This window comes from Ammospiza nelsoni, chromosome Z (genome assembly GCF_027579445.1).
Source record: "Ammospiza nelsoni isolate bAmmNel1 chromosome Z, bAmmNel1.pri, whole genome shotgun sequence".
NCBI classification, from domain to species: Eukaryota; Metazoa; Chordata; class Aves; order Passeriformes; family Passerellidae; genus Ammospiza; species Ammospiza nelsoni.
The window spans coordinates 86,458,288-86,477,927 of NC_080669.1; the positions used below are offsets into that span (position 1 = coordinate 86,458,288).

The 19,640-nt window shown below is 52.1% G+C and overlaps 2 protein-coding genes across 2 annotated transcripts in view; both read right to left on the minus strand.

Annotated features, from left to right (window-relative positions):
- SKOR2 (SKI family transcriptional corepressor 2) overlaps window positions 1-2,189 on the minus strand; it is a 24,094-nt gene extending 21,905 nt beyond the window's left edge. The window contains exons 1-2 of the mRNA XM_059492913.1: window positions 2,144-2,189; window positions 1-1,644 (exon numbers count right to left, since the gene is read on the minus strand). The exon at window positions 1-1,644 is cut by the window's left edge and continues 594 nt beyond it. Of these exons, the coding sequence (XP_059348896.1) occupies window positions 1-1,611 (1,611 nt within the window). The 5' untranslated portion in view covers window positions 1,612-1,644; window positions 2,144-2,189. The remainder of the gene's footprint in view (window positions 1,645-2,143) is intronic.
- Window positions 1-19,640, minus strand: part of HDHD2 (haloacid dehalogenase like hydrolase domain containing 2) — a 361,944-nt gene that overhangs the window by 66,871 nt on the left and 275,433 nt on the right. The gene's annotated exons all lie outside the window — the stretch shown is intronic.

Below are 19,640 nucleotides of genomic sequence, written 5' to 3' on the forward strand. Positions count from 1 at the left end.
GCCCGCCTTGCGCCCGCCCGCCGCCTCCAGCAGGTGCGGGTGGTGCGGGGGGACCCGCCCGCCGCCGCCGCCGCTGCCCCCGTCGGAAGCGGCGGGCGAGGCGGGCTCGGCGCCGCCGCCGGGGGGCGACTCGAACAGCGGGTCCCGGGCGGCGGCAGCGGCGGCGGCGGAGGGCGCGGACGGGGGGGCGGCGGCGGGCGGCGTCCCCAGCCCCGGCCCCGTGCCCAGCCCCGCCGGCCCCGCCTCGCCGCCGGGCTCCGACAGGTCCAGGAAAGCCTGGCGCAGCAGGCCCGCCCCGTCCCCCCCCAGCGAGCATCCCAGGGCGCCGGGCGGCTGCGGCGGCGGCTGCAGGTAGGTGGGCACCGGCAGCCCGCCCGGGGTGCGCGGCGGCCAGAACATGCAGAAGGGAGGGTAGAAGGCGGCGTCCTTCCTGCCCGGCCAGAAGAGCCCCGAGAGCCCGCCGCCCGCCGCCGCCGCCCCGCCGGCCTTGTGCGCGGCCGCCCCGCCGAGGGCATCGCCGCCGCCGCCGCCCTCCTCCTTCTTGTGGCAGAGCCCGAAGGCGGCGGCGGGGAAGCCGTAGGGGTGCGGGAAGAGCCCGCCGCAGCCGGGGAACTTCTGGAGCATGCCGCCGAAGGAGCCCTTGCTGGGCACCGGGATGACGGGGTAGCTCCGCGGGCTCTTGCCGCCGTGCGCCGCCGCCACCGCCTCCTGCAGCTCCTCGTCCTCCTCGAAGCGCGGGCGCTTCTGGTGCAGGTCGGGCGGCGCGGCCAGGAGGTGCGGGCTCAGCAGCCCGCCGCCCACCACCGCCGCCGCCTTCACCGAGCCCAGCGGGTGGCAGGCGGCGGGCGCGGCGGCGGCGGGGGCCGGCGGGGCGGGCGGCAGGGCGCGCTTGCGGCTGCCGCCGTTGAACATGGCCTTGACATCCTCCCAGGCGAAGACCAGCTCATCCTGGGGGCTCTTGTCGGTCAGCTTCAGGTGGCGGCGCCAGGAGTTGAAGTTGGCGGCGTCGGGCTGGGTGTACTTGGCGTCGGGGGTGCGGTGGGAGTGGAAGATGAACTTGTTGGGCGAGAAGTACATGCTGCAGTAGCTGCACTTGATGCACTTGGCCCGGGAGCTGTTGTAGCGGGCCGGGATGAAGCTCCCGCGGCATCCCCAGGCGCACTCGTGGGACACGTCGAAGGCGAAGTTATCCGGCAGTTTGGGGGGCCGGTTCTCCCCCAGGAAGGACTTGCAGAGCCGCTCGGCCTCCCTCTTGGTGATCATGCCGCAGCGGCGGGAGGAGATGGGCATGGCCCCGGCCCGCCGCAGGATCTCCAGCTGCACCGGCGTGCACTGCACGCAGGTGATGCCCAGGGCCACCCGCCGGTTGTGGATCTCGTTGTAGCTGAAGTTTTTGAGGAGGGTGTTGGAGATCTGCGCCAGGCACAGCCGCTCCTGCCCGTCGATGACCAGCGAGACGATGGGGATGCCGTAGAGGATCACCTGCCCCACCTGGTTGGGCTTCATGGCGGCGTGGCCGGCCCTCGGCTGGCTCATGGGGTCCGGCGGGTACGCGCTGGACGGCGACGGCAGCAGGATATCGGTGGGGCCGGGCAGCGGGCTGGTCGCCATGGTCTCAGCGCCGGGGGGGCTGCTCTGCTCTAGCTGCGGGAGGGGAAGGGCACAGAGACACAGCGCCGTCAGCCGAGCGCTCTTAGGGATGGGGGGTCCCCGCCGCACGCACCCCGTCCTCCCCCCGCTCCTCTGTCGGCCGGCATGCGGAGGCGCTGCCCGTCAGGAGCTTTGCTCAGCGACCCCGAGTCCCCCGAACCTCCTGTGTCCTCCAGCTCCCCGGAGCTGTCCGCCCCCGCGCATCGCGGCTCTCCGGCGTGCGCATCCCACCGCAGGTGTGGAGATGGCGGCACACGAGCGAGCCCGTCTCCGTCTGGAAGAATCCCCGAACCCACCCCAAACACGCCGCAGAGCCCCGTGTCCGTCTCCTCGCCCTGCAAACCCGCCGCCACCCGGGAGGGCTCCGCGCGGAGCCTCCGCGGGCACACGGCGACCGAGGAGCGGCCCCGCCACGGGGAAAGCTCGGAAGAGGAACAAAAACCCCCCAAAGTTTCGCTGCTCCCCGCGGCTGCCCGGGCATCCTCCCCGTTACCTCCGCGGCCGCTCTCCCACCGTGCCGCCGCCGGACCTTCCTCCTCCTCCTCGTGCTCCCGCAGCCGCCGGCAGGGAGGGAAGCGCATCCCGCGCCCGGACCGAGCCCCCCGCCCCCGGTGCGGCCCCGCGGGCACTCTGACGTCAGCGGCCCGGGGGGGCGGACGGGCCCGGAGCCGCCGCACGCCCCCCCGGCCGGTGGGAGGCGAGCGGGGCTGGGGGCGGCTCCCCCATCCCTCCCTTCTTCCCTCCCTCCTTCCCTCCCGCCCCGTCGGGGCCCGGCCCTCCCGCCGCCCCTGCCCCGCGCTCCGTGTCCCGGAGAGAGGCCGGAACGGTGGAAGGTGGAATGAGCTTCGGGTTTGTTTTATTTAGCCTTTTTTCGCCTTCCTCTCTTCCCCCCCGCCCCTTCACGGTCTGAGACAAATCGCTTCCGAGAAACGGAATATTCGCCTTATGTACCTCGCGTCTGTTTCGGAAACGGGGTTTTTTAAGGGGTCGGGAGAAATTACGGGGTAGGGGAGGAGAAAGAGAGGAAAAGTTGATTTCTCGTCACAACCGTGTCCACACGAGCACGAACAGCTTCTGTATCCTCACTGCCATTCCCAAATACACCGGAGTCATTCACCAGAACCACTTTCACAAGCAGCCGGGCCCAGATTCCCACAAAGACCGATACGGCGCAAATATGTTCTGCTTGGGTTTGTTTAACTTTTTCCCCTTCCCCCCAATTGGTTGATGTCCGCAGCTAAGGAAAAAAAAAAAACAACCAAAAAAACCTCCCAGCAAATAGGCTGCAGAACAGTGGCGGTTTCTGCTGCCTTTTTTTTTTGTTTTTTTTTTTTTTTTTTTTTAATTTCTTTTTTCTTTCCTAGTGAATACAGTGAACTGAAAATGTAGATTTTTTTACACGAATCACCTCCGAAATGTTGTGGGTCCCAATTGCCACTCTGCGCAGCGCTGGGAGAGGACGGAGCGACCCCGCCGCGACCCCCCTACCCCAAGGCAGAAGGTCAATACCGCTCAACGCCGCTGCTTTCCAGGGAGGAAAACTGAGAAAAACGGCTAAAACCCGGGAAAATTAAAAAATCATTCCTAGCCAAAATGGGGAGACAACTGGACCGTCAAGTGTTTCCTAATACCCTTCTGATTTATTTTCCTTTTGTAAAAATATCTGTATCTCTCTTTTTCTCTGCATGCACATGACCAGTACTTAATATTTCTGAGCATTTAACTATGAAAATTTGGTGATTTCTTTTTGGTTTGTCTGTTTTTTTTTTTTTTTTCTCTCGGGCATCACAGATCCAGACGGAAATCTCTACACCGACCTTTCCCAGGACATCCACACTAAAGCTCACACCTTCTCTCCTTTATCCGGGTTCTCGCTAATAATAGTAATAGTAATAGTAGTAATAGCAATAGCAATAGCAATAATAGTAATAATAATAATAATAATAATAATAATAATAATAATAATAATAATAATAATAAATCTCTCCTTATTACTTCTGTCAGTTCCTATTAAACCTTGCTCTTCCCCGTGTCGCAACTGTCACAGGGAGACTTCCCCCCTTTCCCCTCCCTCCTACTTTTTTCCCGATCCCCTTCTGCACGGAGCCTGCTGCTTTCGTGTGAGCAATGGCTACAAGCCTCACATTGGTGACATTTTAATCAATGCTTCCTAGCCAGACTGACATGAATTTTACACTTCAAAACTCTCCTCCGCCAGCTAATTGATTCAAATTGTTTTATTGGGTAAACCCGTGTCACACATTGTATGATCTATTACCACGCCTCGGAGAAAATCTCCGCTCCTGTCTCCGCTCCCGGGCCGGCTCCAGGAGGGACGGGGGGTTTTGGGGAGAAGCCGCTGGGTGCTGCGGATGCTCGGAGCCGCTCCCCTCTGCCGCGGTCACTCGGCCGCTTTTCCCCGGCCGCTCCCGGGAGAGCCCGGTATGGACAACTTCGCCCCAGGCTCCGAGCCCGGCGATGGAAGAGGACGGGAAGCGGTCGCAGGAGGCGAAAGGGATGAGAGGGTTTTGCAGAACGCCTCCAGCGAAGAGAAAGGTGGAAAACTCAGGCTCGGGACAAGGTTGTCTCTAGCCAGAGACTACGTTCTATTTTGTGGTGACTAAACGAAAAGTAAAACTAAACTGTCTTTTTTTTCCTTTTCAATTTCTTTTTTCTTTTTGTCACCTGCTTGGTGCTGTTGACCCTCCTTTATTCCGTTGTAAAAACTGAGTGGCTTCCCTTTAAAGGGAAAACTCAAACCCGCGGGTTAGGATGTTTTAGTTCCCGGAGGGAGGACGTGCAAGGGCCACCGAATTCGGGGCAGGCACTGACCCACACCAGCACCGTGGAGAAGCAGGGTGAGAATTCACCGTTCCCTACTTTTTCTTACTTAAGCCTGCTGGGAAACCTCATGGGGTGGCAGGACCCCAGTGCGGGCATGCCAGGGATGGCTTGGCACAGAAAGGCTGGCCCGCACAGGGGCCCGGAGGCTCCGCAGGTGTCCCCAGGCGGGCGAGGCCCGGCGGGGCTGCTCGGCCTCCCCCAGCCCCACCGGGGTCCCCGCGGGTCGGATGGAGCCCACCCGGACCAGGACGAGGGGCGGAAGGGGATCCTCGCTGGAGTTGGGGTGTCCGTGCCCATCTGGGGGCTCCTGTCCTGATGCTGACACCGATTTCTCCCGTTCATTTCGTTGCTTGCTGATGCCATTTGGTTTGGAGTCACCTCTCGACAGAGGAGTGGGAAAGGCGGAGAAACTTCTCACGGCAGCCTGGAAGGGCTAAGCAGGAGTCCTGACTCATTTTCCCCGTTCCCTTCTCTGTCGCGATCCTGCCTCGGAGCGGGAGGCGACAGCAGCGCCTTCTCCCGCCGCGGATCGCTCCGTGTGGAAACGAGAGCGGGGACAAGCGGCCAAGTTCAAACCACCCCAGCCCACCCTCACGGCCTTTATTTACTTCCAGAGAGCTTAAATGTTGTAGCAGAGAGGCCAGGAGAAGCAAGATAACCTTGGTGCGTTTGAAAAACCACAAAGAAAACCACCCCCCAACGCGAATCCATTCCCTCCTCCCACCTCTCCACATCCCATTGAAACTTCCAGCCGTGTGAATAGCAGAGGTATTGTTATAAAACCTCTTCTCCTAACAAAATTTAGACAGCAAAGTTTGGTTTTGGTTATTTTTTCTTTTTTAAAAAATACTTTTGTGTAGGTTTCGCTTGCATCTCTTGGTCTAGAGCAAAGCCCTTTTCTAAGTAGCATTTTTTTTAATCGTACTTTATTATATTAAGCAGAAAGGGCATTTGGAATAGAGGTGGTCCCATCTGGAAAACCCCGGAGCTCATTTAGATCACATCACTTCGGGCTTTTGTCTCTGCTCTTGAATAACCCAGCTAGACACAACAAAAGGGTAGAGATCTCTACGTGGAGTTTTTTCAGTGGCAAAAGGACGCCTCGGAAAGATGCTTCTATATTCGTAACAACGAGGGGGGAAACGACCCAACGGGATCTTCCCTTGGCTCTCGAAAGACACCAGGGGAGTTCAGGGATGGGGCGTTTTTAGGTAGTTTTTTACCCCACCGGCAGCTGAAAACCAGCGCTGAAGGCTGAAAGGAAGGAACCGAGGACGGCACCTTTTGTCTGACGGAGGTCTCTTAAATTCCCAGTTTAATGTGCTCGGAGCGACCCAAACCCGGGATGGTCCTGGCCGAAGGTACGTGCGGGGCTGAGCCGGGAGGAGCGGTGCCCCAGCCCCCAGCATCATCACCCGATAGAAACAGCACCTCAGAAAAAAAGCCATTCATCATTTTATTTTATCCTGCTGCGGGAAGGGCCCGGGAGGAGATGGGCGCTCCCTGACCCTCCGTTCAGCTCTTGGAAACGCGAGGGGGATTATTTCTCTTCTGCCTGAGGATGGGGAGGAAAACAGCTGCAAGTTTAGGTGTGCGTGAATCAACACCCCGGGGAGTGGTGGACTGGGGAGCGGGAGGGTTAAAGAAAGATCCCAAATGCAAAAAAGCCACCTCAGCTATTGATTTTTTTTTTCCCAAACGCATAAATTAAAGAGCTCTGAACATTTGCATGAGAAACGTGCCTGCTCCGAAGTATTTTAAACAGAGCGACAAATTTCCATGGTGGCGAAGCAGGGCCCCAGTCGGGCTGTGATGGGGAGCAGCGATCCCAAACTTCCGAGAGAAACGTGACGAAGAGGCATCACGTCAGTAAATAATTCAATTTTGCGTCTTTCGGAACCCAGTAACCTTGGGTGTCTTAGAAAGCAGATTGTACAAACAGGCAATTAAGATGAGCACAGAGACTTTCAGAGGAGATATAATGAACCAGCTTTAATTACTATCTTGAAATTAAAAATGTAATATACAGATTTAAATTTATTTTCACCTAAATTGTGTATAAAATTATATGGCGTTCCCCGTCCCCCCCCTCCCCCTCTTTTCCCAGGCTAAGAAACGAATTGCCACCAAGCCTGCCACTAAAAAGTCTGAAGTACTTTCCAAACCCTGCTCCCCAGCACGCAGTAATAATGATACATTTATCATTACTGATGACCGCCCACTGGTTTATTATTGCTTTGTTGCAACTATTACAATCAAGAGATTTCTTTATTTACTGTTAACATTCACTTAAAGCTGAATGTTAATGACTCTTCTGAATTCACCGAAGACTTTTCCGTTATATTTCAGGAGTAGTTACGGTTTGGGTTTCAGAAACGGCAGAAAAGGAGGAGAGATGCTGGGGTGGTGGTTTGCTCCTGGTTTTTATTTTCTTTAGTCTTTCCCCCCCCCCCTTCTTAAAAGGCTCTTTAAGACGATTTATCTAAGTCGGATTTTCAACAAAGAGTTGCAAAAGCCTTGGCGTAATGTACGCACTTGACTGTAGCTAATTATGAGTGTATTTTATTACAGGAGATTCATTCATTATTGATAAATGTTTGCAGTAACTTCCTGCTATGTAGAGTTGTATTTTACGAGGAATAAACAACCTATGGGGATTGGGAGTGTTTGGCTTTTACGCTTCTGCACTCTTTGACAGTTCCCATTACCCACTTCGGGGTCTGGCTTGTCACCTTCCCTCTTTCTACACCCAAAAGCAACTTCTTCCCTCTTCCCTTGCCACCGCATTCCTCTCGTTCCTTCACCCCTTGCCACGATTTCAGAATTATAGTTTTTAAAAAAGTGATTTGTATAGCACAGCATTTTACTGTAGGTACTCTTCCCTAAAGCCAGGTCCGTATGGATGTCTCCAAAGGGTTGCACGGACCGAGATGAGCTCCCGTTTCGGGCAGGAGCTGTGCAACAAGCAGGCAACGCACAGGGAGGGCTGGGAGGGCGGGGAAAAGGGTTTCCCCGAGGGCTCCTCGCTTCGGCTCCAGCTCTCGGACCCCCGAAGCTTTGGAGTCGAAGCCAGTAAAAAAATACTAATTAATAATAATTTAAAATATCTCATTTTCCCCCTCCCCGGCTTTTAAACATCTGAGACGCTGCTTAAGCGGAGGAGGCTGGTGGTCGCCTTTTATCCCACCTCTCCCCAAAATCAGCCCCTTCCCAGGCAACGAGGGTCGTTCCAGAGGGAAAAAGCCGATCTGTCCGGGGCAGAGGCGCAGCGCTGCGCGCACCCCGCATCCCCGCACCGCATCCCCGTGCCGGCCGGACCAGAGAGCTCCGTGCGCTCCCCCCCCCAGCAGGTCCACGCTTGGCATTTGGGGACCAGCCAGCCCCGCTCCAGCCCTTTCCGACCTCCACACCTGGCCCAAAGTTCACGATTTGTCAGGGAAATTAAAAGCCGTGTATATGTGGGAGTACACACACGCGAGAGAGACGCGGGAACGAGGAGCCGCGCACGGGAAGGGATGAGCGGCGCGGCTCCAAACCATCGCCCCTTCCCTCCGCGGCCGCCCAAACTTGCGGGGGGCTCCTCTCTCCCCTCGGCGCTCTCCCAGCCAGATCCCACCCGGCAGCAGCGAGCAGCCGCCTTCCACTCCCCTCCCCGCGACGGCTAGCGCGACACCGCGACCTATCGCGACAGCGAGCGACAGCGCTACCTGCTCCGGGAAGGCACGGTTACACCCAAATCCAAAGGTCCCCGCCGGCCCCACCGCGCCCCAGCGCCAGGCTCACCTGGACACCCGGGCTCCATGGGCTCTCGGCGGCTGCGGCCGGCGCGGGGCCGCTCCCGCTCCGCGGCTGCTCCGCCGCGCTCAAGTTTGGCTCCCGCGTCTGCCGCGGCGGCTGTGCCGCGGGTGGGTCGCGTCTCGGACGCCTTCTAGCAGCCAGGCAGCGCCTTGCAAGCCGTGCGGGGAAGCCGCCCCTTTCCCCGGCCCCCTCCCCTCGCCCCGGGGAGAGCGGCGGCCGCCCCCGCCCCGCCGCCAGCCCGGGGCAGGTCCGCCCCGACGGCCGCGGAGCGAGGCAGGGGGGCGCCCCCCACATTCCCCCCGCCTGGAGGGGGGGCCACAGGGACCCTGTTGCAGGGGCGGACTCGGCTTCGCCAGGCTCCCCCCACCCCAAACTTCCCCTCTTCCCCCAAATTTTCCTTTGCCTCTTCCCTGCAAAACAGAAATGCTGGCGAGCCCCGCGCCCCCCCCCCAAATTGTGATTGCTTTGAGGGACAGCGGGAAGGGTGTCCGCACGAGCCCCTGAGAGAAATTAGGGGGGTGTGGGGGGGCACTGCCACCTCCTCCAAGCCCTCGCACTCCCGCAGAGGCCCCGTCCCCAGCAAAACGCTTCCCGCAGATCACTCGACGTGCGGAACAAGGCGGCTGCTTAAAAACACAAAGCCGGAGCCCTAATGAGTTCAATTACAATGTGGTAAACACATTGCCTCTACGCTTTAATTAAGCCGGCTGTCCAATTTTAACTCATTAGTAATTCATTAAGAGAACAGCCTTTAGCTGGCTGCGAGGAGTTCCGAAGCTGGTGCGGTTACGCGCCGTGCACATCCCGGAGTATCTGAGGACGGGAGAGCGGCGTCTGTCCGTCCTCCCCCAGAAAAGGGGGCTCCTGGACCCCACAGGGGATCACCTGTTGTCCCCGCTGCTGTGGGACACCCTCGTAGGGGAAGGGGACACACGAAGTTGTCGGGCTGGGGAGGAGGAAAGGAGAACTGAGGTTATCCGGGACTCCCCGTCCCTTTTCCCTCGGGAGAAACGGGACGGATTTAAGGGCAGGCGGAGGGACACACTGGGGACTTCGGGGTTCCCGCGCCCCGTCTTAACAAAAACAAAACAAAACTAAAATAAAATAAAATTTAAAAAAAAATCAAAACCTTCCACAAACACGGAGAAAGTGTTCGAAACGTATCTGGGCCAAGAAACAGGTCAAATTTGCCCGAGAAGCAAATTTGGTTTGATGAGCGAACCCGGGGGTCTGCAGAGCCGGGTCTCGCCTCTCCGCCCCGCGGGGCCGGGGGGGATCCTGGGCACGGGGGCGCTGCCGGTGCCGGGGGTGGGCGCGGGAGGTGCCCCGCAAAACACCCGTGTGGAGCTCCCCGTGCCCGCGGGGCGCTCCGCGGCACCCTGCGCGCCTCTCCGCGCCTCTCCGCGCCTCTCCGCGCCGCGCGGCAAAGCTGGGGGAGCCCGCGTTTCCCTTCGCTTTCCTTCCGAGCAGCGGCGAGCCGCAGCATCCCGCATGTCCCGGGCACGGCGGTGGCGGGGCAGGGATTTGGGGTTTCCCGCTGCAGCTGCTGCCCCATTCAGGATTAAAGCGTTTCCCCTTCAAATTGCCGTCCTTGGGGCGGCTCTGAGGCGGTCCGGGCTGGACATCCCCAAACCTTCCCCAAATCCCATCCCACTAGGATCGCTGCTTTTGAAGTGTTTGCGTTATGAGCATAGTTACCATTTTAGCGCAGCTCCAACGGGCTGGAGGTTGCAGTTATTTTTTCCATATCTATTGAAAGTTTCTTTTCCTTTCTTCCTTTATTTTTAGCTATCTTTGACATTCGAAATCTGAATATGCAAAAGTATTCAGCAGACAGCTGAATTTCATCCCCCTTCATTACTGGCAGGTGCTTCAGAGACACAATACTACAAGAAATCTTTCAGAAGTTTGGGTGGGTTGTTTATTGTTTATTGTTTATTGTTTCATTTGTTTATCTGTTTGCTTGACCACAGACATTTATTGGATCCCAGACAGATTCAGAAGTCTTTATTTTTTCTTGCCTCTCTCTTTGGCTGGGCTCCTCGCAGTGTCCCCAGCCTCACACGGACACTGTCACCTCTGCTGTCCCCCCTGCCCAAGCTCAGCTCCAGCCCAGTAGAAGGAGGCAGGTTCAGGGAGCTTCAAACTCCAGATCTGAGTTGTAAACGGCTAAATCCCTTCTGAAGACGCCTTTAGGCAGACATCTCAAGAAGAAACCCTTAATAAGAGTCGTCTCCTTTGGGGAGTAGATTGGGAGCAGTTATCTCTTTAAAGCAGTTTTTCCTTTTTCACATCGCGGGCCCTCTCTGCCATAGTCTTGATTTTCATTTGGCTCCAGGCTTGCAAAATCGGATTGTCTGGAATTAAGAGATTTGAATATTGTTCCTCTTGATGTCAAAGAATTTTTTTTTTCCCACCAAGAAGGAATATCATACGTGCAGGATCAAGCCCCAGTGGAAGGCAAATCTGTGGGCACCCTACTCAGGGCTCAAAAGCAGAGATAGTTAACTTGCTGCTGTGTTGCCTTTGTCACCTTATTTTTATCATCAGATCTTTGAAAAAATTGCCCTGAAAGCTAAAAGAATATTGCTTATCTATTTCCAGAAACCTCTTCCACTCCTTTGTCTTGACTAGCAAAGCACTGGGTTCGGCACACCCAGGGGACAATCTTCCTCCAGAGCCTCCTGGTATAAATCTAAAAATAATCTTGAAGCCAGTGGGCTACAATTCATTTGATTACCCCAGTGCTAATCTAGAATAGGTACATAAAAACTGTTAGGACAATTAATCTGAATTAATTTCCAAAGTGAATTAAATTAAATTGAATGAAGACCACCTGAATTCTGAATAAGAACAACCTTCACAGGGGTTTCACGCAGTTTAATTAATCCACTTTTAAATTCTCACCTTCAGCTAATTTGGGTTATTTTCCTGAGTGTCCCCACGTAGGCAAAATCTTAGAGGTAAACGTGGCTCAGGGGAATTCCTCCAGATTTACCCAGATGTAATTTAGAACAGAAACGTATCCTCTAATACTCTTTGACCACGGCACAGAAATGATGCAGAAATGAGAGATATATAAATTGTGCTGCTGCATGGAGCTCAGCTTTATGAAGGAAACCCTTCCCAAAAGTGTTTTTTTTTTTTTTTTTTTTTTAAAGTTGTTTTTCTCTCTTCTGTCTCCACGTACCTCTGTGTGTATAAACACAGGTACATGTGTCGGCAGACATGCACATTACGGATGTGTGCTCTGTTTGACTTTGCTCTATTTGTTTAATCCATTAAAGCTTCTCCTCCGTGCACCTGGGACTCCCATTGAAGTTAAACTGGGAGCTGAAGAAACAGCAGGATCAGCTGGCTGGGAGAGAGCTCAGCACTGCACCTTCACAGCTGAAATAGGATGGCAAAAATCCAAAACCCACAGCCACTCAGGGCCCAGCAATCTAGGGCAAATTTACAAAAACAAGGTTGTCTTTGAAGGAGCAAAGCCCCTTCTACTGCCTGAGGAGGTGTCATACAAGGGTTGTAGGTGCCAGTGATGTTGTGATATTTATCAAGACTCTGCAATATTGCTGAGGGGTAATGGTCCTCCACTCTCACTGGTGCTTGGTCAATTGAGGAGAGCAACTGGGGCAGGCACAGGAAGGTCTCAATTGTCTCCTCCCAAAAAGCCACTTCAAACATTTGACTTGTTATTTCAGCATATAAGGTGACTATAACCAGGTTCCTGCTTTTTTAAAACAGCCACCTGGTATAGTTACCTTATATTCCCTTAAAAATCAAGGGAATTATTTTTTCTTCTGTAGGACTCAAGGGTTAGAGATCTCCAAATTGCATTTCATGACCAATAATACCACCATAGAGCCATAGAATTGTTTGGTTTGGAAAGGACCTGGAAGAACATCTATTTCTGACCCCTCTGGGATGTGCAGGGACATCACGGGTGGATCTTGCTGCCTCTCAGGTGAGGTTCCCCAGGTCAGAGCAGCCTTCTCCCAGCAGATACTTGTGCCAAACCTCCCAGATTGTCACAACAACAGAATCTCTGAAATAACTCCTCAAATAACCATATGAATGGGGTAAGGTATGGCGGTATGATCATACCAGAGCACATCCAGAAACCTGGAATTTCACTCCTTGGCACAATGAATTACAGCGTGACCTTGCACTGAGCCATTTATAGACCAACATTTTAAAGATAAGCTCTCAAATAAGAGTGCCCTGTGAGTAATCTGGTGAGCTGCTCATCTGTCCAGACTGAGCATTTCTGAAAATCAATCTCCTTTGGATTGGGATTTCTCAGTTGACATTCCTAAGTTGGAAAAATACGACCTCTTCTTCAAGCCTCAATTTATGCACCTGGAAAGGATGTGAATGTGTTTAGGGAACAGCATTCATCTACCAGCATCTCAGAGAGGTTTTATGAAATGTAGTTGAGTTAAAAACTCAGACCTACCCTAGCCTTCCTTCTCACTTTTGCTTAATACAGCTGAAAATAAACAAATAACCACGTCATAGCTAAAATCATCTCTGAAAAGCTGCATAAAACAAAAGATTTCCAAGAATTTAGAAACTGTGAAGTTCACAGTTTGATTCAGGTATTTCCAGACTCATCAGGACAGGAGATTTTTGCTACTCTTTCCCCCTTGCCATCCAAATTTTAATTTCATACACTATAAGATCAATCCACTTTCTGACACATTCCATTCATAAATTTGGATGCATTTTGGAAAAACTCAGGGCCAGGTTGGATGAGGCTCTGAGCAACCTGGTCCAATAGAATATGTCCCTGCCCATGGCAGGGGGTTGAAATAAGGTGGTCTTTAATGTCTCTTTCAACCCAGACTGTTCCATGATGCAAAGGAAAATGCTCCTAACAATTTGTCAAATTTAAAAACATTGCAACAACCCAGTAGAGTCAATCTTTACCATGGACACAGGAGATTTTCAAAACAGGCAGCAGAAAATTTTATGGCACATAAAATTTTCTACTATATCTAATTTTCTATATCTAACACAAAAGGCGAGGAAATGGCCTCAAGTTGTTCCAGGGGAGGTTCAGATGGGATGTTAGGGAAAATTCCTTCACGGAAAGGGTTGTCCAGCCCCACAGGCTGCCCAGGGCAGTGGTGGGGTCTCCATCCCTGGAGTGGCTGGCCCTTGGGGACATGGATTGATGGAGAGCTTGGCAGTGCTGGGGGAATGGTTGGCCTTGATGAACTTAGAGATCTTTTTCAATGTAAATGATTCTGTGATTCTCCTGCTGATGCTCCCACCAGCCCCTGCTGGGGTTGGGACCACTCACTCAGGCAAGCTGATGGCTTCTGCCTTGACATCAGATCGCCTTAACCACCTCTACTCCCACCTTGCCAATTCTTTTGTTGCTGCCACCCCCATAATTATAATTTAGGCATTTCCAGAGCCCAGGACTTCACTGGTGTAACAGAATTTTCAAGGCTAGTGGGTTTTCACCAGTGGCAGAAACAGCTTCATTCCCTTTCCTTGTGTCCTGCCTACTTTTCCAGCTCCCTCATTATGGGTCAGCTTCCTTTTATTTGTGACAACCCTTCTGTCTGCAGGGTCACCCTCCAGCCTCAAATAGTGAAATGCTGCTCAGAAAATGAAATTTTCTACCTCCACACAAGGAATGTTCTTCATCACAACAGAAAAATACTGAGGAGAGGCTTAAAAATATCTTCAGCTTATTTTGACATCAGGAAAAACAAAATTACAAGGATTTGACCCTAGCATAAACTTGTAACTTCCTATATTAGGTACCTTAAAAAAGGACTTTTATTTCACAGCAATGCTAACACACTTTCATGAGCTGATGTTTAGAAATCAAGCAACCACAAAACTAATTTCAAAGCAGCACCATTGTAGATTAGTTTGCCCCAGAAATTAAAGTATTTCCTATCTGTTTTCGCTCGTGATTGTTAATTAATTGGTAGGTAATAAACACAGACATCAGTTTTGCAGGAGTAGAAACATGAGGATGTCATGCACTAGCTTTCTTGGTGTTATGTTATTAAGTCACAGTCCAATTTTCAGGAAAAAGAACTTGCAGAGAAGACATGAGAGGCGTTTTTGAAGAGGTGCCTATGAGCCCTCTGCAGCCCAGCTGCTTTTTGTGCAGACCGTGCTCTCCTTTGGAACCTGACCTAGCTGGTTTATTTCTCTCACAGTTCCAGCCCCAAGATGAAAAGTTGAAGTCCTTGGTCAGGCTTGGGGCACACACCAGACCTCCAGGACAGCTCGATTAAATTCCTGTCTTGGCTACCAGCTGCTGCTTGTGGCTGTGTGTGAGCTGTGCAAGAGGTTTTGTCTCTCTTCATGAATTCATAGAATCACTGAATGTTTTGGGTTGCAAGGGACCTTCATAATCATTCAGTCCACCGCCTGCCATGGCAGGGACACCTCCCACTGTCCCAGGCTGCTCCCAGCCCCATCCAGCCTGGCCTGGGGCACTGCCAGGGATCCAGGGGCAGCCACAGCTGCTCTGGGCACCCTGGGCCAGGGCCTGCCCACCCTCCCAGCCAGCAATTCCTAATTCCCAATGCCCAATATAAACCTACTTCCTTTCAGTTTAAAATGATTCCTACTTGTCCAGCCAGCTTCTTCCCAGTGCAAATGTTAAGTGCCCACAATTCATCACTGCAGGGCTCAAGGAAGCATCTCTGGTCCTGGATGAGGTAACCAGACCTGCCCATGAATAAATTTGGGGGATATGTATTAATCCACAGAACAAATCCTCGAGAGGATATTTAGAAACATAATAACAATTTTGGAAGAGCAGCATCTTAATTTCACCCCACTGCAGTCACACCGAGTGCACTGACAAGTGGGTAAGCGATTAATAGTGATTATAAACAAGCAGAAAGTGCAATGGAAGTTACTGGGGCACTGGGATGCAGTGAGAATAGAGGTGCACAGACCACACACTGTGCTTTTACCCCACGAATTCCTGTCTCAGGAAATAAATTCCAGGCACTGCATGACAGCCCTGCCCGCCAAACCCACCATTCCCGAGCTATCTGCCAAGTCCCATTCCAGCTGCAGGTGAGGCAGACACGTGTCCCCCTCAGGTGAGTGCCAGTCCCACAGGGACAATCTCCTGGACATGCTTCAGCCTCCTCCTGCTTGGGAGGGTGTCAGTTTCCCCATTCTCATTAACTGAAGCAACACTATAAATGTCTGGCTGGGTTTTAGGAAGGGAGGAGTCATGGCATCTACTTTGCCTATTTACATTTGCTGCTGCCAAAGGAACTGAAAGGCCATTAGCAACCCTGCTGGTCTTTCAGCACTGGAGCTAAACACCTTTAGTCCCAGAGGGCTTCGCAGCAGTAGGAAAAACCTCACGCTTGTAAGGTCTCCAGCCCTTTATTACTTTTTTCCATCATGATTACCTTGGCTCCAGAAAGTTTTAATACCGTTCAAAATTCAATCCAGTTTTATTGACATCTCCAGTTTTGCCAAACAGTTAAACTGAAGCAGACGGCATGAATTTCAGTCAATCAATATTCATTTAGAGCTGGACACCCATATGTAAGCATACTCTCTCCTTGGCAATGAGCAGGGAGGCTAAACAATCAATCCACACTTGTATTTAAACTTGGTGACTGCATTTTCAAAAACCCCCACATAAGGCAAAATTGAATGGTTGAATAAGGCAACATGTGATTTCTGTTATGTTATTATTAATAATTAATAATTCACTTAATAACACAGCGGGAGCCTAATCCAAAACCCACTGATGTCAATAGATTTCTTTCCAGGGTACTCAGTAGCACAAAGCAGACACAAAAGCTCAGGTTTTTAGCAGCATTTAAGCACCTACATCCTGTGCTGGACTCAGACACCTTCTGCTTCACGGTCTCTGGGCTCAGAACAAGGCAGGGAAGTGGTGCTGATATGGAAAAGTGAATAATAGAGTGTGGTGGATGGAAGGTGAGTAACAAAGAGTGGATCAAGAGCTGTCCAGGGCAGGGCTAGATTTGAATTTTGGCCTTATAGCACTGGTTGAATATGCTCACCTTTTCTGTTATGGGTATAGAGCATGTAAAGTTGACATTTATTCTGTTGTACTTCAATATAACAAGCAGATTGCATCCACTATTGACAGCCTGGCACAGCTGGGGCTGTTCAGCTGCACCAGAGAAGCTCCAGGGACACCTCAGAGCCCCTGCCAGGGCCTGCAGGGGCTCCAGGAGAGCTGCACAGCCCCTGGGGACAAGGCAGGCAGGGACAGCACCCAGGCAATGGCTCCCACTGCCAGAGGGCAGGCACAGATTTTGGCACATTGGGAATTAGGAATTGCTGGCTGGGAGGGTGGGCAGGCCCTGGCCCAGGGTGCCCAGAGCAGCTGTGGCTGCCCCTGGATCCCTGGCAGTGCCCCAGGCCAGGCTGGATGGGGCTGGGAGCAGCCTGGGATGGTGGGAGGTGTCCCTGCCCATGGCAGGGGGTGGGACTGAATGATTATGAAGGTCCCTTGCAACCCAAAACATTCTGTGATAAACAGCTGTCATGCATCTGCATACCTGCTTTAGGCTCTGGCTGTGTGCAGAGTCTGATGTGCAAAAGATAAGAAGATCCAGGAAACAGCAAGCTGTTAAGTTTATTAAAGCTTTCCCTGGCCTTTTCCTGGCTGCCATCAACATCTTTAGGGCAGCTTCTGAGAAGTGCTGTGGCAGCCAGACACCCAGGCCTTGGACATCTGGACCTTAAAGCAAATATTATGGCTATTGTTATTACCATTTTTGCCTCCCTAATTAACCAGTTGGGCACTTGCCAGCCCTTTCTCTCTGCTTTGCAAGGACTGTTTCCATTGGGTTTAGGCAGACAGTCTTACTTTAAGATCCCTATTGATCAGCTGCCATTCTCACATGGTTAAAGCACTCCTCTTGAGGAACTCTCCAGTGTTTTAAGTGCACACAGTTACTCTCATGACTGGCTTGTAAACAGGTTTTAATGGGGCTATTAGTGTAAAAGGACAGGAAACTTTCAAAAACAGCCTTTTAAATATTCATGAAGATGTTTAATCTGGTGCTTAATCACCACTGTTTGCATATCAGAAAAGAGGGGGGGCAGCAGTGCCTCACTGTTAACTTCAACAGGACATTAATAAACGCTCTTAGACCCACAATTAATGCCCAAATAGCAGCCAAACTCTTTGGAAAGCATTCCCCACCTCCTGCAGAAGAGCTCCCCAAAACTGGTGTGTATGGAGAGTGTTGGCTCCCAGGAGAGGAGGTTCAGGGCTAGGCTCTGCTCTTGCTCAAGCTCAGCATGGCATGACCTGCGCCTTCTGCACTGACCGTGTCCCATTGGGTCACAGGGGCATCAGAGTGGATTTTCTGCCTGAGTGGAGGGTTCTGAGCCCCAGGGGATCCCCCTAAAGCAGCTGTGCTTAGGTGGGATGTGCTGTGTCCCCGTGTCTGTCCCTCTCTGGGGCTGGATGGGCCCTCCAGGAGATGCCAGCATCTCCCCTCTCCCAACAACGCATTCATTCACTCAAGTTTTCCTTCCAGCAAAGCTCTGGCTCAGGCTTTCAGCTGTTTTATGCTGACTGAATTGGTGCAAGGGCATGAAAGACTCCCTATTTTACTACTTTAAGCAGTGATTTTGTCCTGGTGTTCCATTCTCTGTAACCCCTACTGACTTTTCCTGGCCATTCATGTGGTCACACCTATTCACACTTTCTGCTCTGAACCACCCCAGGAGCCTCACGGCTTGGGTAAAGGCAGAGTGAGCTAAACACAGAATTTCAGCTTCTGTGCTGCTTTGAGCGTGCATTTTAGCCGCTTCTTTGGCAATTTTTGCAACACACGTTTTATTTTCATTTAAAAAGTAAAGGCGGAAAGGATAGTATTTCCCCAGTGGGAGAGACTTCATGCAATTTTAAAAACGTGCATTATTTAATCCAGCAGGCATTAAGATGCCTTGAGCTGTTAACACCTGTTGTGGAAATCCATAATACACAGGCTTAAAAAACCAACAACCCTGAGAGACCCATAAAGGTTCCTGCAGAGCTGTCGTCGCCTCTCGTGTCAATGAGTACTTAAGGGCCCTGAAATCTGTGGCTGAACTCACTTACTGAGCACGTGCTTTCTCTTCAGCTCAAAAAAAAAAATTCCTTAGGATAATTTCATTGAAGAAAAAAAAAAAAGAATAATGAATATGAAACACCAGTGAGCTGCATTTCTTACACAAACCTCTCATGCATTTTTCATACATTTCCCCACCCAGGCGCCTAAATGCAGCAGTTTATAGTCTATGTTACTACCTTGTAAAACTCCATGTAAAACTTCAGTCAACATATTTTTTCAGGGCTTTGACACACTGTCATTTAACATATGTCAGACCCAGGTAGCCTGACCTCAGCTGGGGAGTTCACCACTGTCTCCCACAGAAGCAGATTAAAAAAATATATTCCCAATAGGAAATGCAAGTGTAAAGCAAAACTTCCTGGGGAAACTGTGGAAGAAACTCTTAGTGTGATTTCACATTAGCAACACCTGCGCTCACTTCATCTTCATAATCAGCAGAAACCATTTGTGCTGTGAAGTCTTGGCTCTGCTGGAGCCAGTGGAAATTTTCCCATTTAAACAACAGAACCCTTCTGATGGGACCTCTCTAATGGGACCACCTAAAACTGGGATAGCTGCCTTCAACAAGGAGCTGAGAGTGTCTGGTGCCATTTGAGCCCCACCAGGGTGTGATTCCTGGCCTGTCACATACCTTGTTGGCCCATTTCAGATTGTCCATCCCACAGGGATGCTTCTCCCCTCCTGGGGGGTTTGGGAAGTCCTGGGTGACAGGGAAAAGGGAAAAATAGTACCCATCTTTAAAAAGGGGAGAAATTAGCACCCTGGGAATTACCACCCTGTCAACCTGACCTCTGTGCCTGGGGAGATCATGGAATAAAAGCTGTGCTAAGGGACATGGAGGACAGAGAGGTGATTTGAGACAGCAGGGGTGCATCAAGGAAAAATCCCGTCTGACTCAACGCAGTGACTTTTTTTGAGGAAGTAACTACATCAGTGGATCAGGGAAGAGCTACAGATGTCATTTATTTGGAGTTCTGTAAATCCTTTGACACAACATCCTTCCCTCAAAACTGGAGAGTGACGGATTCTGTGGGAGAACTATTAGATGGATTAGGAGCTGGTTGGATGGTTGCATCCAGAGGGTTGTGGTCAATGGCTCAGGGTCCCAGGGGGTCCCTCAGGGATCCATCTGGCCACCAGTGTTATTGAATATCCTCATTAATGACACAGACAGAGGGATCCAGGGCACCCTCAGCGGATTTGTAGATGGCACCAAGCTGAGAGGTGCAGCTGACACTCCTG